Below are 20,302 nucleotides of genomic sequence, written 5' to 3'. Positions count from 1 at the left end.
ATACATAGTGTCTGACCTGAAGGTATTTGTAAAATTGTTTTGTTTGTAGTTTGTATGTAGCCTGTAATGATTCAAATGTTTTAAATTTCCCCCTATCCTAAAGGTCATAAATATGGTAAATTCCTGCTTCATACCAGTTCTGAAAGTTATATCCAATGCCCCCTCTAGTTAAATCAGGATTATCAGTCATTGTTGTTAAACAACTCAATTTATGTTTAGTCCCAAATAATTTCCATAGAGAATTCCAAGTATTACCCGCATTAGTAATTAAAAAAATGTCTTTCGCCATAATTGGTAGTTCATTCCTGCGTTTATCAAGTAAGTTGACAAGACGGTATGGTTTGGAGAAGGTTGCTTCAATCTCAAACCATGGTGGCTTCGGTTGAGCAGTTGCCCATATTGAGATAATTCTGGCTTGCATTGAGATTGTATAGTTTGTAATGTTGGGGAGGCCCCATCCTCCTTGTTCTTTTGATAGTTGTAAAATATCTAATTTAATTTTAGGCTTTCTGACAGCCCATATAAAGTCAGAGAGAGCTTTATTTATATCTTTAATGTTGTTTCTCTTCAGAGCTATGAAAAGCATAGATAGAGGATACATAATTTTGGGGAGAATTATCATCTTAATAAGATTGACTCTGCCAAGAAAGGATACAGGAAGCTTCTTCCAACTTAACATCTTGTCCTTAATGTGTTTTACCATGGGGTTAACATTTTCAGCATAAAGTTGACTAATTTTAGGTGTTATTTTAACCCCCAGGTATGTGAGTCCATCTGGTGCCCAGCGAAAGGGTTTTACAAAGTCAGGTTCATACTCATACGAAAAACCGAGAGGCATGATTTCAGATTTTGTAAAATTAACCTTATATTCAGAGATTTGACCGAACTCTTTCACACAGTTGATTAGCACAGGTATTGAGTTTGGTGGGTCTGTTAATGTCAGGAGGATATCGTCCGCGTACAGTAGAATTTTGTGCTGTGTTGTTCCTATCACCGTTCCTTTGATATTGGAGGTTTGCCGGATAGCTATTGCTAATGGCTCTATAGCTAAAGAAAACAACAGAGGTGATAGTGGTGACCCTTGAGCTGTACCTCTGTTAAGTTGAAATTGGGTGGAAATTAGACCATTTGTTAAGACCGAGGCAGTGGGCATTTTGTATAAAAGCTGTACCCATCGAACAAAATCTGATTGAAAGCCAAATCTTTTCAACACTTCAAGCTTAACATCCACTCCAAGTAGGCTAATCGGGCGATAAGAAGCTCATAGTTCTGGATCTTTCCCTTTTTTGGGGATAACTATAATATGAGCTAAGTACATAGATTTTGGGAGTTCGTCCTCTTCAAAAGATTTGTTGAACATACGTTGTAATAGTTTGTTAATTTTACTTTTCATCTTTTTATAAAACTGTACACAGAATCCATCAGCCCCTGGACTTTTATCTGACTGGAGTGAGGAGATTGCTTTATCAATTTCTGTTAATGTAACAGGTCCTTCCAACAGTTTAGCTCGTTCATCTGTTAGCTGAGGCATCTGTAAGCCATCTAAAAAATTACTACTGGTAAGTGTATCATTGTCCAATTCTGAGGTATACAACGTTTCATAAAATTTCTGAAAGCATTCATTGATCTTTGTATTGTTTGTTTGACGGATTTGATCCTCATCAGATATTGCAGAAATAAAAGCTTTTGGGGGAGAGTTTCTTGCAAGACGAGCTAAGAACTTATTTGGCTCATTTCCAAATTCAAACAATCTTTGTCTAGCAAACAAAATATCAGACTCAGCCTTCTTTGTTAGTAAATTAGTCAACAGTAGTCTTGCCTCCTTTAACTCTTTAAGCACCCCATCCGATTTGGATCTATGAAAATCTTCCTCTAATTTTTTGATTTTCTTTTCAATTCGTGATTGTTCTTGCGTGCACTCTTTTTTCTTCTGGCTAGAGTATGATATAATCATGCCTCGCATGTAAGCTTTATAAGCTTCCCACACCAATCTTGGATCAGAGTCATTGCAGTCATTTACTTCTAAATAGAGGTCTGTCTGCGTTTCCAAGAATTTGATAAAATTATCGTCATGAAACAGTGATGCATTAATTTTCCAAGAGACTGATCGCTCTGCGGGCCTAAGAGGCTGCATTTCCAGAGTGACGGGAGCATGGTCTGAAAGGGCAATGGATCCAATGCCAGACTGTTCTACCAAATGGGCTAGGTGTTCAGATATAAATATATAGTCAATTCGTGAGAATGACAAGTGAGGTGGAGAATAAAATGTGTAATTTTTGTTATTGGGATTCATATATCTCCAACCATCTAACAGGTTAAATATCTCAAGAAAAGTTTGTAGTGCTCTGCCAGATTTTGACTGATCTTTATGAGGGGGGTCTCTATCTGGATAGGGGGAAAGATAACAATTAAAATCACCTCCAATTATCATATTTGTACAGTCCATTTCAGCAATTTTACTGAGTAGGAAGGCAAAAAAGTCTGCGTCATAGACATTAGGAGCATAAACATTTCCTAACAGTACTGATTCTCCATATAGTTCTCCATTTACTAGAACTATCCTTCCGTCTGTATCTTTATAACTATTTTTAGCTGTAAATGGCAACAATCTATGAACTAATATAATTGCGCCCCTTTTATTTGTAGAATAAGATGTAAAATATATCTGTCCGACCCATTCCCTGGGATATTTTTTGTGCTCCTCCTCATTCAAATGGGTTTCTTGGAGGAATGCAACCTGGACATTTTCCTTTTTAAGATAGTTTAGAACCGCTTTTCTTTTGACAACATTATTGGAGCCCTTGATATTCCAGGTACAAAACTTAATATTCAAAGTAAGGTAACATTATATCATGCTGTATAGTCTCGTTTAGCATATAACATAATTTGGATATGCTTTTAATCTGAAATCCTGCCTGGACAAAAAAACAAAAAACAAAAGAACAATCCAAGCAAAAACAACCTAAAGCTCGGATAAGACCTACCTAACGTGACTGAGCCAAGAAAAACAAAGAACAAAAGCCTTGACATACTCTAGCTATACCAGTACAGCTGAGGGGGCAAAAGAAACAAAGTGAAAGAGAAAAAAAAGAGTATGTCAGGTCTCTCCATCTGGATTCTGTCCTAACCATATTGCTAGCATGTCAATGACTGTGTAACTAATGGTAGTGAACAGCAGCTCAAGTAAACTGAGAAATACCCATGTACAAGTGTGTTTAAATTTAAGATAAACAGAAGCTATCTTAATGTTATATAGTACTCACTGTCCATTCAGTCCATCCATCCAGTCGTTCTTTATTCATTTGTATAAGCAGTCATTTTTGAGGCAGATGATACCATTTACCTGATTACAGGTGGATTGATACAGTCACTGGGTAGTCGGGAGTGTCTTCACGTAGTCGTTGATTTCTTTCATTGTGGAAAGGGAGATCGGTTTTCCATTTGGAGGGAGAACCTTAATTACAGCTGGATACGCAAAAGCGTATTTGATCCTTGCTTCCCGAAGCCTTCTGCGCGCGTCTGCAGATTCTTGTCTCCGCTTTACAATCTCCGCAGAAAAGTCCTGATAAAAAGACACTACTTGACCATCCATCGTAACTCTGCCCTTGTTTCTTGCTGCGCGTAAGATCCTCTGTCTGTCCGTGTAGTCGTGAAGCCTCACCAGGACCGCGCGGAGGCCCTGTCTGCCGGTGGATCCCACTGGAGGTCCCACACGGTGAGCTCGTTCTATTTTCAGCTGCTCCCCTTGCATGTCCATGTTCAAGACCGCGGGAATCCACTTTTCAAAAAACACAGAATTATTGGACTGAAAGAAGGCACTGAAGGCAAGAATCCACCTGACATTTTGTCGTCGACTCTGGTTCTCATAATTCTCGAGTTTTTCCATTGCCTTTTTCAGCGCTGACTCCACCGATTCAAGCCGTGGTGCATTAGCCGTTGCATTATCCTCCAAGTCGGATACTCGTTGTTCCACCGTCCCCAGTCTGTCCACTAGCTTGTCTAGCTTTTCTGACATCTCTGTGACTGGTTTCAAGATATTAGCGAGTTTAGTGTCCAGCATCTCCTCAATATTACGCGTCACCTGCTGAACCACTGTGCCATCGCTAGTGGGGCTGGCGGACTCTTTTCCGGGCTCGGTACAGGATTCTGGCTCTTCTTCGTTAGCTAGCTCTGGCTCTGTTTCGTCGTCTTGGTTAGCTAGCGCTTCGCTAGCCGCCGACTTGTTGCTCTTTTTCCGAGTATCTGTTTTTTTGGGCATAATGAAAAAGTTTTCCAGCGTCTATGTAGGTTTAGCGATAGTTTAACCACAATTTTAGCAACGGGTAAACCAGAGATATTGTTTTAGTTAAATCCAGTGAGGAGACCGACAGCTGTACATCTATCCTCCTCGATGCATCACGTGACCCCCCCTTGCTCTGTTATTTTTATGCAGCTCTCCTCTGCACACCAATATACTCATCTCCATTGGCAATACATTGTACTTCTATAGCCCAATAAACAGGTCACAACAATATTTAATATACCTTCAAATCTTTTTGTTGGCATTCAAGATCAGCTGCTTCTCAAAGTTGGCATCTCCTGGCCGGTTTCTCCTGGGCCTGAATGAGATGAAACAAGAAATTTTAACATCATGATTATTGTGGCAAAAATGGTAACAGTAAACTGTATTAAAGGAATTGTGTACTGAGACAATCACTGAAATAATTTGACCATTTTTTTATATTGAAAACCACAATTACTATGGTAATAACAGTAAATACCCAGGCTCAATCATAGTTCTGTCTTGGTGATATTATTCTAATGCTTATGCAGCTAGTGACACTGAATTAAGCAGTCTTTAAAGGTAAGGTTTTTTGGTAATGTTTTTCTTTCGGGGTCTTGCTCCCTTTCTCTCTCACAAACACTTCTTTTTGTTTACAAATTGCCCTGACCTTGTGAAAAATTAACAGGAGTGCGGAACAGATGAGATGAAAGTATGACTTCAAAAGACAGTGACTTTTATCCCTATCCATGCTTTTATTTGGTGTTTATCATGTGCGTCCTCATATCTGTGCATCCAGGACTTACCTGTATGTTGCTTTTTTTTATGTGTTTTCGCAGGCAGTTCAAGCCCAAAAGGACTGAGATTGTCATTGATTTTGATTCCATTAACCACTCTGGAATGCTGAACAGCGCAACCAAGTGAAAATGCAACAGCTCACCTTGGGGAGCTGCTAAATGAGATGGGGAAGCAGAAGAAGACTGACAAGATTGAAAGGGACTTTGATGTCTTCTTGCCCCCTGCTTTGTCCAAAGGAAAACTCAAGGATACCTCGACTTTAGAGCCTTGATATTTTGATTAACTGGATATTCAAAATACTTTAATTTGATGCTTCACCCTTTGTGGCTAACTCTAGTGGAAGGTCATTCAATTATACTTTCACATTTATTCTTTTAAAACTCCCTTTGGGTTTAGGAATACACACAGACACTGAACACACTTTCTTTAGTGTCTGATTTTAAAATCTTTTGTGTTGTGACTTAGATCTCTTCATAGCTGTCTCCACAGGCGAAAACCTGAAATCTTCTTTCCTCCTTCAAATAAGGTTCCAGACAGATATAGATGTATTCAGTTCATTTGACCTTTTACATTCACAGTGGAAACTTCCCAATAAGTGAGTCATGTTATATTAAATACTGGTAGCTGCTGAGTGTTACTGTCTGCTCCTAACATATGGAATTTCAGGGGATACAAAGCGTATGAACATGAATATTTTAAGTGCACAGTAAAGAATTGCCAGATTTTCTAATTACTTAACCATAATATAAATATAGCTTTTACTAGACTACTATGTTTTTATGTTGATTGGTTGTATACAGCTGAATCTCATCAAGGTTGCTCTGTCTGTCACTAGCTTACTTACTGGTAATTTGTAGTTTGAGTTGGCACAGTTTGTATTTTTTGCAAAAAGAAGCCTTATCTTTACTCTATGTTCTAGGGTTAGTTACTGTATGCATATAGGGATTTTAACATATTCCTGGTATGGGGATATGGATGTCTTTGTTCTAATTACCGTTTTACCATTGTGTTCTACAAGGTGTTGCTGTCTTTGGTTGGTCAGACAAAGTTTATGTAATTGGAGTGTGTTATGTAAAATGTCATTTTATTTTAGATTTCCTTCATGGTACCAAAAGGCTGTTAAAAACATGTTAATTTACCACAGTCTTAAACAGCTGCCATTTAGCCGACAACAGTTGAACCTTTTGTTGTTGTACTGTGTAATATGCTGTTACGACAAACGTATGAAAGCTAATTATTTGTCTGTAATGTTCTGTGTATCGACTACAACTATGTACACGTGTGCTTTCACATAGATGGTGAAAAACTTCTCCATTCTGTCTTTATACCATTATTCTTATAACCACATCAGTTGTCAGTGCAGTTGGAGTCGATGCAATTTTTGGACCAATGTAGCTAGTGTGCTCATTATTCTTGAATGTGTCCATCCCACCTGTGACACAGATTTAGACAGATTTGTGAACAATATTTGACAGAAATGGTTCTTTTGTGTACAGTCATGGAAAAAATTATTAGACCACCCTTGTTTTCTTCAATTTCTTGTTCATTTTAATGCCTGGTTCAACTAAAGGTACATTTGTTTGGACAAATATAATGATAACAACAAAAATAGCTCGTAAGAGTTTAATTTAAGAGCTGATATCTAGCCATTTTCCATGGTTTTCTTGATAGTAACCAAAATCACTTAAGTTCTTACATCAATAGCTATGGCACTGTACTGCCAAAAACACTGCTTTTAAGCATTCCATGTTTTCTTTTCTGTTTGCTTTAAACACATGATACACACAGGAGTTAGTACTTGATTGCGTAACCATTGTTTTTGATGACTGAAGCCATGCGTCTTGGCATGCTCTCCACCAGCTTCTGACATTGTTCTGCTGTCACAGCAGCCCATTCCTGTTGCACAAATTCAAACAAATTTGCTTTGTTTTTGGGCTTGTGGTTCTCCATTTTGAGTTTGATGATTTTCCATAGGTTTTCAACTGGATTCAGATCTGGTGATTGAGCAGGCCAAGGCATGGTGCGAATGTTGTGGTTCTCCATCCAGGCTTTAACTGACCTTGCTGTGTGGCAAGGGGCATTGTCTTGTTGGAAAATCCAGTCATTCGAGGCAGGAAAGAGTTTTCCAGCTGATGGAAGAAGACTGTTTTCAAGAGTAGCCCTGTACATGACCTGGTTCATTCGCCCTTCACACAATTGCATTTGCCCTGTTCCACTCATACTGAAACAACCCCAGATCGTCACTGATCCACCCCCATATTTTACTGTAGGGGCAAGACAGTCTGGTTTGTAGGCTTCTCCAGGCCTCCTCCTAACCAGTAAGTTAGCTGGAGTGGGCATCAACTCAAAATTGGATTCATCACTGAAGAGAACCTTAGCCCAATCATCAACAGTCCAATCCTTGTGATCCCTAGCAAAGAGTAACCGGGCCTTCCTGTGCCTTTCGTTGATGAAGGGCTTCTTCCGTGCTCTGTGTGACTTCAGACCAGCTTCAACAAGTCGGTTTCGAACTGTCCTTGCCGAACAAGTCACATTTCTCGACAGTGCCCACTCATTTTTAAGGTCCCTGGAGGTCTGACGACGATTCCTGACACAGGAACGGACGAGTGCACGGTCATCTCGTGGGGTAGAGAGACGTTTCCTGCCGCGGCCAGGTAGCAATTTGGTAGTGCCGTGTTCGGCTTGTTTTTTCTTGTTGTAATGAACAGCTGTCTTGGAGATCTTTAGTTTTTTTGCTACCTGTCTCTCACTCATGCCAATTTCCAGCAGTGCCAAGATGGCTGCCTTTGTGGCTTCACATAATTCTTTTGTTTTAGGCATTATGTGAGAGCTGACAACTTCTGAGTTGTGCTATGGCTTGAATGTAAGCAGGAAACCACTCTAAGCCTTTGCATGTGCAGTGCTGCTTATGACATGAAATGGCCTCTTATATACCCTGGGAATACAATTAAGCTTAAGAATGTCAAATAGGACATAAAGTATTATGTGATCAGCTGCATTTTTTGTCGTGTTCATTGTATTATACCTTTAGTGGTACCAGGTATTGAAATGAACAAGAAATTGAAGAAAACAAGGGTGGTCTAATAATTTTTTCCATGACTGTATATAGAAAATGTTTTAGATCTTTGAGTTCAGCTCATGAAAAATGGGAGCAAAAACACAAAAGTGTTGCATTTATATTTTTGTTCAGTGTATAAGATGTAATCAATCTAATGGGGCTTTTTGCATACATGTGCTAGCTTTGCTCGACTCGGTTTGACTCAGCACGTCAGTCCAGCACAACAGGGATTATTATTTCTTTTACAACATGGCCACTTGTTTGGTGTGTCTTGAATCAACTAGTTGCTTGTCTTGAATAGTGGTCAAGCAACTGTAAATACTGTTCCTCCCCACAGTATTATAGAAGATATATAATATTTTGTTATCAAAAGCTTTTATAAAGAAGCAGCACAATCTGGGAAATGTTGGGTTTTCACCCAGTAACTCAACACAACTCATGAAACAACTGAAAGCAAACACAATCAAGCTGTAAAAAACAGCAGACATCAGACCGTACAAACAGGGATGCAAGTGAGAAACTAAACTTCAAACCACAGATTTAGTAAGGGGGCCAATCTGAACTGTCTGGGGATCTGTTTGTGAAGACTGAGTAGAGGGCAGTGTATATGGCATCCTCTGTGGAACAGTTGGGTCTAAAAGCATACTGGAATGGCTAATCTGAAGCACCAGGAAGATTCCCGGTGGGCTGGGGTAGTTGTTGGGCCGCTGGTGTCCAGTGACGACTACATACCAGTTCCCTTATTTGTCATTTCCACGCTCCCCGCTAGAGCCGGTCATTAATACTTGATAAAAACTAATAAATAATAAAATGCTATTGTGAATAAAAATTCATTTACAGTACAGTGGGGTCAAAAAGGCTAAGATCACCAGCCAGAACAGCCCTATCCAGACCCCTTCCCGAGGGCAAAATCACCCTCTCCACCACAGACGACAACACAGGTTCAACAATCTGAGCAGCAAGCCAAACCCCAGTAAGTGCATACAAACAATAACAGCGACTTTTGAAACTTGCAAATGCTGTCTTTATTATTTATCATAATTAATAATTATCCCTTATGATCATTAATTATTATTGATAGCCAATTTTAACCCAAAACTCCCTATTAATGTTCCATGAAACACGACAATGTTCAAAATTTGTCGCCAGAAGGTGTTTTCCCATTCACTGCTGAAAGTGAACATTTTCTGGGCTCATTGAAAGGTCCACTCGTAAAATGGAAAAAAAAAATGCATACTGGATTTAATGAAGAACTGTAGGGGCCTTTTTAAGGACTGTAATGCAGTGATTTATTTTTTCTGCAAACCAGGTCAGACATCAGCACATTTTTTATGCCTTAATCATTTGCGGTAGGGATCACCCGTAGTCATTGCATTGTTATTGCTACATTGTCACCTCTGCTAATGCTACGTTGTTGCAGTGGCGGTCCTAGCTTGCATGACGCCCTGGGCGAACCTCACCTTCAGCTGAATTGCACAAATACAATAACACATTTAAGAGACTGTATTATTTACTACACTTTGAAACACAAAAAAAATAGCACAACCGCCATCTAAAGCCTGACTTTTCTTGCCTCCCTTGATGCAAAGTCATCTGTTACATCTTCTCAGCAATTGTATGATTGATACCATGGGCGTAGGTTTCTATATAGATGGTCGTGACATGTCACAACCAATGTTCGAGGATTGCAAAATAGTCACTACCAATATTTGTCTGCTGCTGAGCCAGTAGTAACGTTAGTGAGTGGTAGTAGTGAGCATCTTCCAAACTGTGTCCGCTACTTGAAATGGATAAGAGGAAGAAACAGCTGAGAAACAGCGATTAAAAAGTCGAAGTCTCTGGAGGTGGAGGCTGCTAAATGTGCGAAGTTGACGGAGCTTTTTGGTGCCGGGACCAGTGACACCGACCCGCCAGCAGCCACAGGTGCTGCTGCGCCGGGAGACGAGGGAGGAGGACCTGACGATGATGAGCGAGTGGAGGCAGACAGGGTCAGTGCCGTCAGCCTGGGGCTGGCTCGGCTGAATGTTTGAGACACGTCCAAAACAAAGTAAAAGACGTTTTTACATTCAATGTGATGTGACCTCACTAACATACTGATGAACGCAGCTGCCGCTAATGCTAACGTAGCTGCCGCTAATGCTAACGCAGCTGCCGCTAATGCTAACGTAGCTCCTCAGGGACTGAAGTCGTTATTTTCTAACTTTGACAGTCTAACATGTGGCAGCACATCAGCCCAGAGTTAAAGGGCTGTGACTGTTGGTAGTTGTGGTTGATTTTGTTCAAATACGCCGAATTGTGATATTATGGGTTATTATTGTTCAGATGATTTAGCTAAGCTAGCTAACAGATGCTAACGTCAGCGGTCTCTTGTTGCCATAGCAACAGTAAACATTCACGTGGCCTGATGAGCTGTAAACAGAGATACAAAACACAAGTAAACCTGTAGCAAATAATAAATTTAATTTGCAATATTTACCATTGAATTTATTGTAATCTTTCAATTCATTTATTGTTTACTGAGGTGATAACTATCTAATAGGTATAATTTGTGTGTAAATGTGTTACTTTTACTGTAGTTTTCAAATGGCTGTGTATAGTGTATAGTCTTGAGCATTTTCAGGTCACAAAGATCTGGCTTTTTTGCATTGGGAAACACTAGTAAAGTGTCCTAATGAAAACACGACAAAGCCATTTGACTACCTTGTTCATAAATGATGGTGTCAGGACTTTTTTTTATGACACACACACTTTCATTGATAGGAATACTTGGTTTTGAGGAATGACCTCTATTTTGAGCATGTGACATGCTTTTGCAGGTTATCAACAAGGTTTTGCAGTTTGTACTAATTGTTTTGAGAAATGCACCAACTGTTGTGCAAATGTAAGTAATGATGTGAGAAAAACTCCACCCTGTCTCTGGTTTTGGGTTCTTCCCGTTAGTCTCGTCCCACCCCTGGTCATAACATAACTTCTGTTGTGATTTGACACTATAATGAACAAAGATTGATTGGTTGATTGCTATAGCTGTCAGTTTTAGTCCTTGAGTTCATAGCTACGTGCTTTATTTGTTAACTGCTATCAAGGAATATGACTCTCCTTTGTAGTATGTGTGAGAAAGGACGCCACGAGATTTGTGGACTTCTTCGTGGTGTCCGCTGATAATATAGTGGACTGGTCTGGACAGAAAATGCCAGAGCTGAATTTTTGTCCCAGTCCACCCCTGGTAATGTCACTACCAAAGCTGAGACCAAACCTACGCCCTTGATTGATACTGATGATGGCCAGACCAGTAAGGCGTTCCTGTGACATGGTTGACCACAGGTAGGATTTGATGAGCTTCAGCTTTGAAAAGCTCTTCTCTGCTTCAGCAGCAGTGACTGGAAGAGTAATACCAATTCTGAAAGCAGTCCACAAATTTATATATTTCAGAGAGCTCCCTTTCTTGGACAAATGTCAGCAGCTCAAGCAAGGACATGGTCTTTGATGGCAGGTCAGGCAAGTTCATATATATATATATGACATATGTGTGGCTGAGGAGGTAGATTGCTCCTCATCTGGAGGCTCCAAGACCATTTCTGTAGAGGCCTGTGTGGCTGCGGAGGTAGATGGCTCCTCATCCTGGCTAGTGGCAGAGGGTGCTCCAAAATATTTCAAAATTGCCCCTGCATTTGCATTAAAATACAACATAACTGATCAATGCATGAATAGCACAATTAAATAAATATATCATTAAGCATTATTTATCAAACTTTTAAAATAGGAAACAAATGAATAATTAGCCATTAACCTCCCTGATTAATGGCTAATTATATACATAACACACTCCAAATGACTCGGAAAGCGACATCACAAAATATCATTGCAATATACGTCTTTTGAATTATCTTACAGAATTGATAATTCACTTTACTGAGCAGCACAGGACCAAATAAGTTTACCAAACAATATGTGAGCTAGTAATCATTGTTTTTAGGGTGAAATTAATTAGATATAATGTTTGCTAGTCAGTTGGACTGAAAACTGAATACTGTCGTTGTCTACTATAATAGCCAGAAGTATAGCAAGAGGCTAACAGTTAGTATTGGCTAACTCATATGTTTAACGTCATTTAATTTCATTACATGTATGATCATACTACTACTGAAGAGTAGATGACATAGCTCCATACCTTTTATCTTTTGCTCGTTTCTCCTTTTCTTCTTTCCTCTTTTTCCTGAACTGGGCACCTGATGGTTTTGAACTCTTCTTATCCATTTGTGTTTATTTGGCACTCGGGAATCAACACATTGCCCAACCCTCAACACCGTCAACCAAGAGTTAAGACTAAACTAATTCACCTTGGTGTTCAGATTGGTTTTGTAATATGTTTCACTATTTAACCAAACCCAGAAAAAATAACATATGTGAAACTATGGGCCTTTATTCACAATATTATTATGACTGAAATGTGCTTTATTTGGAAGCAATTCGTGATGTGATTGACTTTATCCTACTAATTGCATTAGTTGTGCACTATTAGATGAATCCCCTGCTTCATGTCAGAGTTAATGAATGAATGGTTAAAAGTGGTATATTTAAGCAATTAATTTCCTCTAGCCATTGCTGGCTACACTTTTCAGGTCACTGCTGACCTCTGCTGGCTAATTTGAATCATCACCAACCCAGGTCTCATGTCATAGTCAGCAATGAACCGTTGAATTCAAGGTAGCGTGTCATGGACAACTTTTCTACTAGATATTTTTTGCAAAATGCATGTAGAAAGTGTGAGAGGTATATAATGGAGTCTTCCTCTCAGCTTAATCTTGTCAATGCATGCTATTCCTGTCCCAAGGCCATCGGTGACAGAATTGACAAGCTAAGGTATAGCTGCAATGGCTTATGCCACCACAGACATCACTCACAGTATTTCAGTGTGTTTGTCAGTCCCACATTTGTTTGCCACTGCTGACTTAAGTCTATACACCAAAAGCAGGTCGACACAGCTCTCTAGCTATTGCCGGCTAAAGCATAATCATTGCAATTTCAGCAAGTTTTGTAGCCATTGCTGGCTAAAGCTATCCACTACAAGCACAGCGTTATGGTCTCTAGCAATTGCTGGGTAAGTTATTCATTCAAAAGGCTCTGTCCCCAAATGTTTGCAGGCGAGAATGTGTGTCCGAAGACCGCAAAGTCCGGGATGGGGTATATGGGTTGAGTCAGGTACTGATGGGCAAGGGCATTAAGGGACTAGTAGGAGGAGGATTTTGTAAGTGATGCAGGACTTGACTGGGAGCCAGTATACTTGGATGAGAGTGGGGGTGATGTGCTGTCATGGCTTGGAGCGGGTGACAACCCTGACATAACAGACGTTATTGTGCTGGGCCGTAAACATCTTAGAGACACATTATCTTGCTACTCTTGATGGCATTCCTCTGGCCTCCAGCACAACAGTAAGGAATCACACGTCAACTTCATGATGTGTGCCGTCACGGCTCTTTTGGATCCGCAAGTTCAGTGTGAAAAAACAAAGGCGGAGAAATGACGAGCCTTCGCTGCGCCAATAATGCAAAGTCTCTGTGTGAAAAGTGCTATGTTTAAGAGTAAATTTAAAACTTTTGGTAACACTTTCTATGAGGCCCCTCCTTATAATGCATTATGATGCGATCATAATGCGGTTATAATGATTTATAATCACTGTTATAATGACTTATACATGTTCATGATGTGTTATAATAACAATTATAAGCAGATTATAATGCTTTCTTATAATGTTTTATAAGGGTTCAAGCATCATAATGTATCATAAAGTATTATAACTAATCTCTCATGAACGCATTATAATCACAGTTATAAAACATCATAACATGATTATAATTTATTATAAGTGTTATGTCTGTATGAGATGGTATAATGCTTAAACAGTGATTATAAACCATTAAGTTGTCACTAGATGCTTTAAGTAAAGTGAGGACACTGATGATACATTATAAGTTGTTTATAAGCAGTCATTGGATGCTCTAAGTAAAGTGAGGACACTCTGGTGGGTTATAGAATGTCATGATACATTATAAGTTGTTTATAAGCAGTCATTGGATGCTCTAAGTAAAGTGAGGACACTGGTGTGTTATAGAAAGTCATGATACATTATTAGCTAGTTAAAAAAAATCAATACAAGTGAAGTGGTCATACTTTGTCTATGGTCCATGTCCCTCTGGCATGCTCTAGAGGGCACTTCTATAGCCACTGTGCAGAAAAACAGACAACCCATTGTTTAAAATGAAATATTTTTATTTTTCACAACTTGGTCAAAAATAGACTAAATTGTCAGGCATATGTTAAAGTGGTGAGATGTTCAAAGAAAACCATAGACCCTGCCCTGCCCTTAAACCAGAGCTCTTCAAGATTCATAAAGGGTCAACAAGTAAACAGAACTATCAAGTGCCTGGTCAGCAGAAAGTGGGAATATAACATCTGTTGAATTTAAAAAGAATAGTTCACCCCAGAATGATATTTCACTCATCATCTACTCACCCTCATGTCGACTAAGGGCTGGGAGGAGTTTCAGAGTCCTCTGTGGCTTCTCTGAGTTACAGGGAGTCTTGGTGTAGCAGTGTGTAGCATCTAGTGACAACTTATAATGGTTTATAATCACTGTTTAAGCATTATACCATCTCATACAGACATAACACTTATAATAAATTATAATCATGTTATGATGTTTTATAACTGTGATTATAATGCGTTCATGAGAGATTAGTTATAATACTTTATGATACATTATGATGCTTGAACCCTTATAAAACATTATAAGAAAGCATTATAATCTGCTTATAATTGTTATTATAACACATCATGAACATGTATAAGTCATTATAACAGTGATTATAAATCATTATAACCTCATTATAACCGCATTATGATCGCATCATAATGCATTATAAGGAGGGGCCTCATAGAAAGTGTTACCAAACTTTTTGTTAAAACTTAATCAAAATAATGTAAGAGAAGGTAATATTATGGAACAAGATACAAAATACGATGCAGTAACAATTCAGGCTGCATTCAGCTTATACCAGGAAATGAAATGTCCTAAATTAAAGTGCATCATCATTAAAGTTTTACACTGTAATGATTTACAGTAGCATCAGCTCAATAAACAAATGCAAAACAAAATAATGCATCTTCTCATGGTTATTCAGTAAATGAAGTGTGTCTTGTTTAGTTTAAGTATCTGGTATTTGGCTTAGACACTCTACCACATCTGGTGACATACATGGAAGTAGTAGGCTGAGCAAGGTTTTTATCTTGTGTCTCAACACACTTCTGTGACAGTCTATTAGGAGTCTTTACAGCACTTGTCTGTTTCTGTCCTTGTGCTGATAATGTATGTACGGCTTTTCAGTCTTTTGTGTTTTGTCCATCTGTGGCTCAGGTGCTGCGGGTGTGTGTTGCAACACACCTAGGTCGTGTGCATGTGTGACAGGCTTTGGAGGTTGGGGCTCCATCACTGGAAGAATGTGACGTCGGTTGCATCTGTACTCCTTCTCTTCGACCTCTACCACGTATGAGCGTGGCTCGCCACAGAGTCTCTTTATCTATTCTGTTGTGTCCTTTTTGTGTTTGGAGTCTTACCACTTGGTTAGGTGTTAGGGAGGTTAGTGGTTTACTTGTTTTGTCATAGTATTGTTTCTGTACTCTGCGCTTCTTTGTGAGCTGGACTTTGATGCTGGCCGTTGTTTTTGCAGCTGGCTCTAATAGCTGTTTGCTGATGGGCGGAGTTGTTTGAGTCCGTCTGGACAAAAGTCTCTGTGGGGGTGAACCCAGGATCTTGTCCCGTGGCATATTCCTTATGTTCAGCAGGTTCAGATAGAAGTATGTTCCGTCTCTGTTTGTTGTCTCTAACAGTTTTTTCGCACTCCTCACAGCTCTTTCGCTGAGACCATTGGACTGAGGATATTCAGGACTGCTGGTCACGTGCAGAAAGTTCCAAGATCTGGCAAAGTCGCAGAAGGTTTGGCTCGTGAACTGGGTGCCATTGTCTGAGTACAGCTTCTGTGGTATGCCATGAGTTGAGAAGTGCCGTTTTAGCTTGTTGATCACACATAGGGATAATGAACTGCTGAGCTGGTTGATTTCAAACCATCCCAAGTACGAGTCCACAAGATAATGATGGTTGTTCCATTCAAATATGTCTGTGGCAACAATAGACCATGGCAGATCGGGAATTACGTGTAGTTTAGTGGTTCTTTTTGTTGGTGAGGCTTCAGGCTGTTACAGATGTTGCATGCCTGAATAGTAGTCTCACTGTCATTATTTAGTGACAGCCAAAACACACTTTCCCTTGCCCTCCTCTTCGTGCACTCCATGCCAGGGTGTCCTTTGTGTAATGCCTTGAGATATTCAGAGTGTAGGGATGCGGGAATGACTGCTCTGCATCCTCTCATGATTATGTTGTTTTAAACACAGAGTTCATCACAGAAAACCAAAAAATTGTCTCACCTTTGCAGGAATGCTACATGAACGTCTTGGCCATCCATTTTGATGGAGTTAGAGATTGTATGGAGGGTTGTGTCCTCAGCTGTGTGTTTCCTGAGTTCCTCAAGCCGCTGTGGGGAGATCAGCTGAACTGCCATCACTTCAAACTCATGCTGTTCCTCTTTTTGAGGACAGATGTTGCACCTTGGCGTGCGTGAAAGGGTGTCAGCCAGGTAGAGGTGTTTCCCCTTCTTGTAGACGAAAGTCAAGTTGAATTTTTGCAGTCTTAGCATCATGCGCTGCAGGCGTGCCGGGACTGTGTGAAAGGATTTGTTGTGAATTGTAACCAAAGGCTGGTGGTCAGTTTCAATCACAACTGGTTTGCCATAGATGTAGTCATAGAACTTGTAACATGCAAAAACCACTGCTAGTAACTCCTTTTCTATCTGTGCATATCTAACCTCTATATGGGTCAGTGTGCGTGATGCATATGCCACAGGTTTGCCATCCTGTAGGCAGGCAGCTCCTAGACCGTGCTGGGATGCATCACAGGTGAGAGTCACTGGTTTTTGCACGTCATAACAATGAAGCACAGGTGGACTGGTGATGCACGTTTTGAGTTTGTCAAAAGCTTCTTGTTGATGCTGTGTCCAGTTCCACACTACGTCCTTGTGTAGCAGCTGGTGTACTGGTGTTGACAGTTCACTCAGGTTTGGGATGTATTTCCCCAGATAATTGACCATTCCGAGGAAGAGCTGTCTTGTTCTCTGGGGTTGGCATTTCACTGATTGCTGTGATTTTTGTTGGATCTGCCTTAAGTCCTTTGTCTATAAACACATGTCCCACATAGCTCACCTCCCTGAGCCTGAACTTGCACTTTTTTGGATTGAGCCGGATTGGATTGGATTGAGCTTCACCTGTCTGGCTCGGTCCAGCACCTTCTTTAAGTTTTTGTCATGTTCCTCTACTCCATTGCCACCAACGATGATGTCATCTACAATTATGGCACATAAATATATCCAGCGAATATTTGTTCCATGGCTCTCTGGAAAACTTCAGAGGCAGTGTTAATGCCAAAGGGCATCCTCAGGAACTTAAATCTGCCAAAAGGGGTTGTGAATGTAGTGTGAATGGATGAGGTCTCATCCAGTTTGATTTGCCAGAAAGAGTTTTTTGCATCTGGGACTGAGAAGACAGTAGTGCCTGACAGCTGTACTGCGACCTCCTCCACTGTGCGCATGGGATGGTGAGGGCGCATCAGTGCTTTGTTTAGGTTTCTTGGGTCTATGCAGATGCGAACGTCGTCAGTCTCTTTTTTATGTGTGGCAACCATGTTTGAAACCCATTCTGTGGGATCTTCCACAGGTTCAATTTCTCCTAGTGCTTGCATTCTCTGGAGCTCTTTTTCCACTTTTCCTTGCATCACCACAGGGATGCGCCGTGGGGCGTGGGGGGGTTGACCATTGGTGTCACGTTTGGATCGATTTTCATCGAGTAGGTCACAGGTAGGTTACCAACTTCATCTCTAAATAGATCTGCATAGTCCTCAAACACTTTCTGTGACAGCGTTTGTTGCTGAGCAGTGTCTATGTGATATACTTCTTTACTGAAAGTGACCAATTTCATCCTTAGGCTATCCTTCAGGCCTAGAATGGAATGTACTTTTTCTTTCACAACTTGAAATTGCAGGTTGTATGACTGCTCATTTAGCATGCATTGTAAATTCACTGCACCAGTCAGGTTAATCTTGGCTCCTCCAAAAGCAACAAGTTTGACTTGCTTGTGTGGCTTGTACAACATTTCATTGTGCCTTATGACTTTGAGGGTGTCTGCTGAAATTACATTACATTTAGCCCCTGTATCTACTTTTAATTTGAGGGATTTGTTGTTCACTATCACAGTGCAATGTCCTTCCTTCTTGTTAGCTTGTATGGAGTTTATATCACTATTATCATGTAATGACAAGCCTTCAATAGTGAATGTGTCTTCACTGTCAGAATCTGTTTCAGCTGCCAAATGATTCACTTGTTTGCTAAATGTGCCATGTCTTGCTGATCTGCATTGCTGTTTGAAGTGGTTCTGTTTTCTTGCACTGCACACTTCCTGTCCAAAAGCTGGGCATTGTTCTCGTTTGGCTGGGTGGGTGCCACCACAATTTTTGCAACTTGAAAAAATTATTGATGAATTTTCTTGCTTCATCTCATGTTTCATTTTGCCCTTAAATTCGCCACTGTGCTTTATCTGCACGGCATCCACACTGGCAGTAGTTGCATGCTTTAGTGCAGAGAGGGTTTTACTGTGTTGTTCAGTGAGCTTGCTCATCTGACAGATGCGTATTGCTTTAACTAGTGTGAGGTTAGTCTCTTTGAGCAAGGCATGTCTTACACTGTCACTGCTAATTCCACAAACAAGTCTGTCTCGGATGAGCTCGTCTTGCAATGCTCCAAAGTTGCAGGTTTTAGCCTGGCTTTTTAATGTACTCACATATGCTTCAATTGTTTCACCGGGTTTTTGGTACCAGTTATTGAAGTTATGCCTTTCCATTATCACATTAGTCTCTGGGTTGCATATCTCCTTAAACTTCTTCTTTAGGCATTCAGGATCCTCCCTGGACTCTGCCTGTGTTATGACATCATCCTGCTCCGACATGATCGCAGGTGCATATGTGAATGACCGCTCTCTCTCTCAATAGCCTCGGGTCCCGCAAGATTGAGGAGTATGTAGGCTCTGGTTTTAGCAGGTTTATCACTGTGTGCGGCGGCAATGAATATTTCATATTCTCATTCAAACTTGCGCTAGTTCTCTGCCACATTTCCATCAAAGATGAGAGGGTCAGGACGTCGAAATCCGTCTGCCATTGTTCAGGTGTTAGCTCAGCACAGCATGAACTTTTACTTTTTCCCATCTCCGCCAGCTCCGGAGAGTTGTCCGAGGAACGTCACGCTGAGCGACATCCCACTTCTGATGCCATGTTGTTTAATGACTGGGAGGCGTATGAAATGAACAGTGTTTATTTACAGGAACGTTACAAGTCCACCGGGAGACATGGTTACAGCGACCTTTGTGTACAACAACTTATAACACAACTTCCGTTGTTAACCCTCGCGAGACTCTTGCAGGTACAGCGACGCAGTGTGGTCAAACAGTATAACAACACATTTGTCTACACTTTCCTTTTTGATAACGCCTTTAGGTAGGGCCTGCGCAGGCTCTTAGCTGTGCTGCCATAGGTTTAGACTGCTGGGGGGTTTCCCATGATGCACTGAGCTCCTCTCTCTTTCTCTCTGTCTGTACATAATCATGTCTCATTAATACATGTTACGGACTGGCTTCTTCTCCAGAGTCAATGTGCTCTCTGTTCTCGCAGGTTCCCATGGATGGTGGTCCTGCAGCTGTGGTCCTGCTTGAGTCCTACTACTACTATTATTATTATAATTATTATACTTTTAGTATTATTAATATTCATATCTCAAATAGTAAAGCTGTTATTACTGTTGTGGCTGCTGTGGGACCTGTGCTCACAGCACTGTGGAGCTTGATCGGCATTTGTGAGAGAATACTCGGAATTGGAACGTCCGCCATTGGCGCCTGATCTCTTCACAGATGAGAGCAGGATCACACTGAGCACATGTGACAGGCATGAAAGAGTCTGGAGACACCGTGGTGAACGGAATATCCTTTGAGGGTCGCATAGACCTCCATGTCATAGCCAACGGTACCCTGATTGCTGT

At 40.5% G+C, this 20,302-nt stretch overlaps 1 protein-coding gene across 4 annotated transcripts in view; it reads left to right on the top strand.

The window, feature by feature from the left end:
- The window catches only part of dctd (dCMP deaminase), a 44,976-nt gene extending 38,607 nt beyond the window's left edge, over positions 1–6,369 (top strand). For all 4 annotated transcript variants that reach the window (XM_073477551.1, XM_073477528.1, XM_073477543.1 and 1 more), the window contains exon 6: positions 5,101–6,369. In XM_073477551.1, coding sequence (XP_073333652.1) covers positions 5,101–5,185 — 85 coding nt within the window. In that variant the 3' untranslated portion in view covers positions 5,186–6,369. The remainder of the gene's footprint in view (positions 1–5,100) is intronic.
- The last annotated feature ends 13,933 nt before the right edge of the window (positions 6,370–20,302 follow it).

The sequence above is a fragment of the Pagrus major genome, chromosome 1 (genome assembly GCF_040436345.1).
Source record: "Pagrus major chromosome 1, Pma_NU_1.0".
Classification (NCBI taxonomy): Eukaryota; Metazoa; Chordata; class Actinopteri; order Spariformes; family Sparidae; genus Pagrus; species Pagrus major.
The sequence above is the reverse complement of the archived record's forward strand: the minus strand, read 5'-3'. Positions and strand labels throughout refer to the sequence as shown.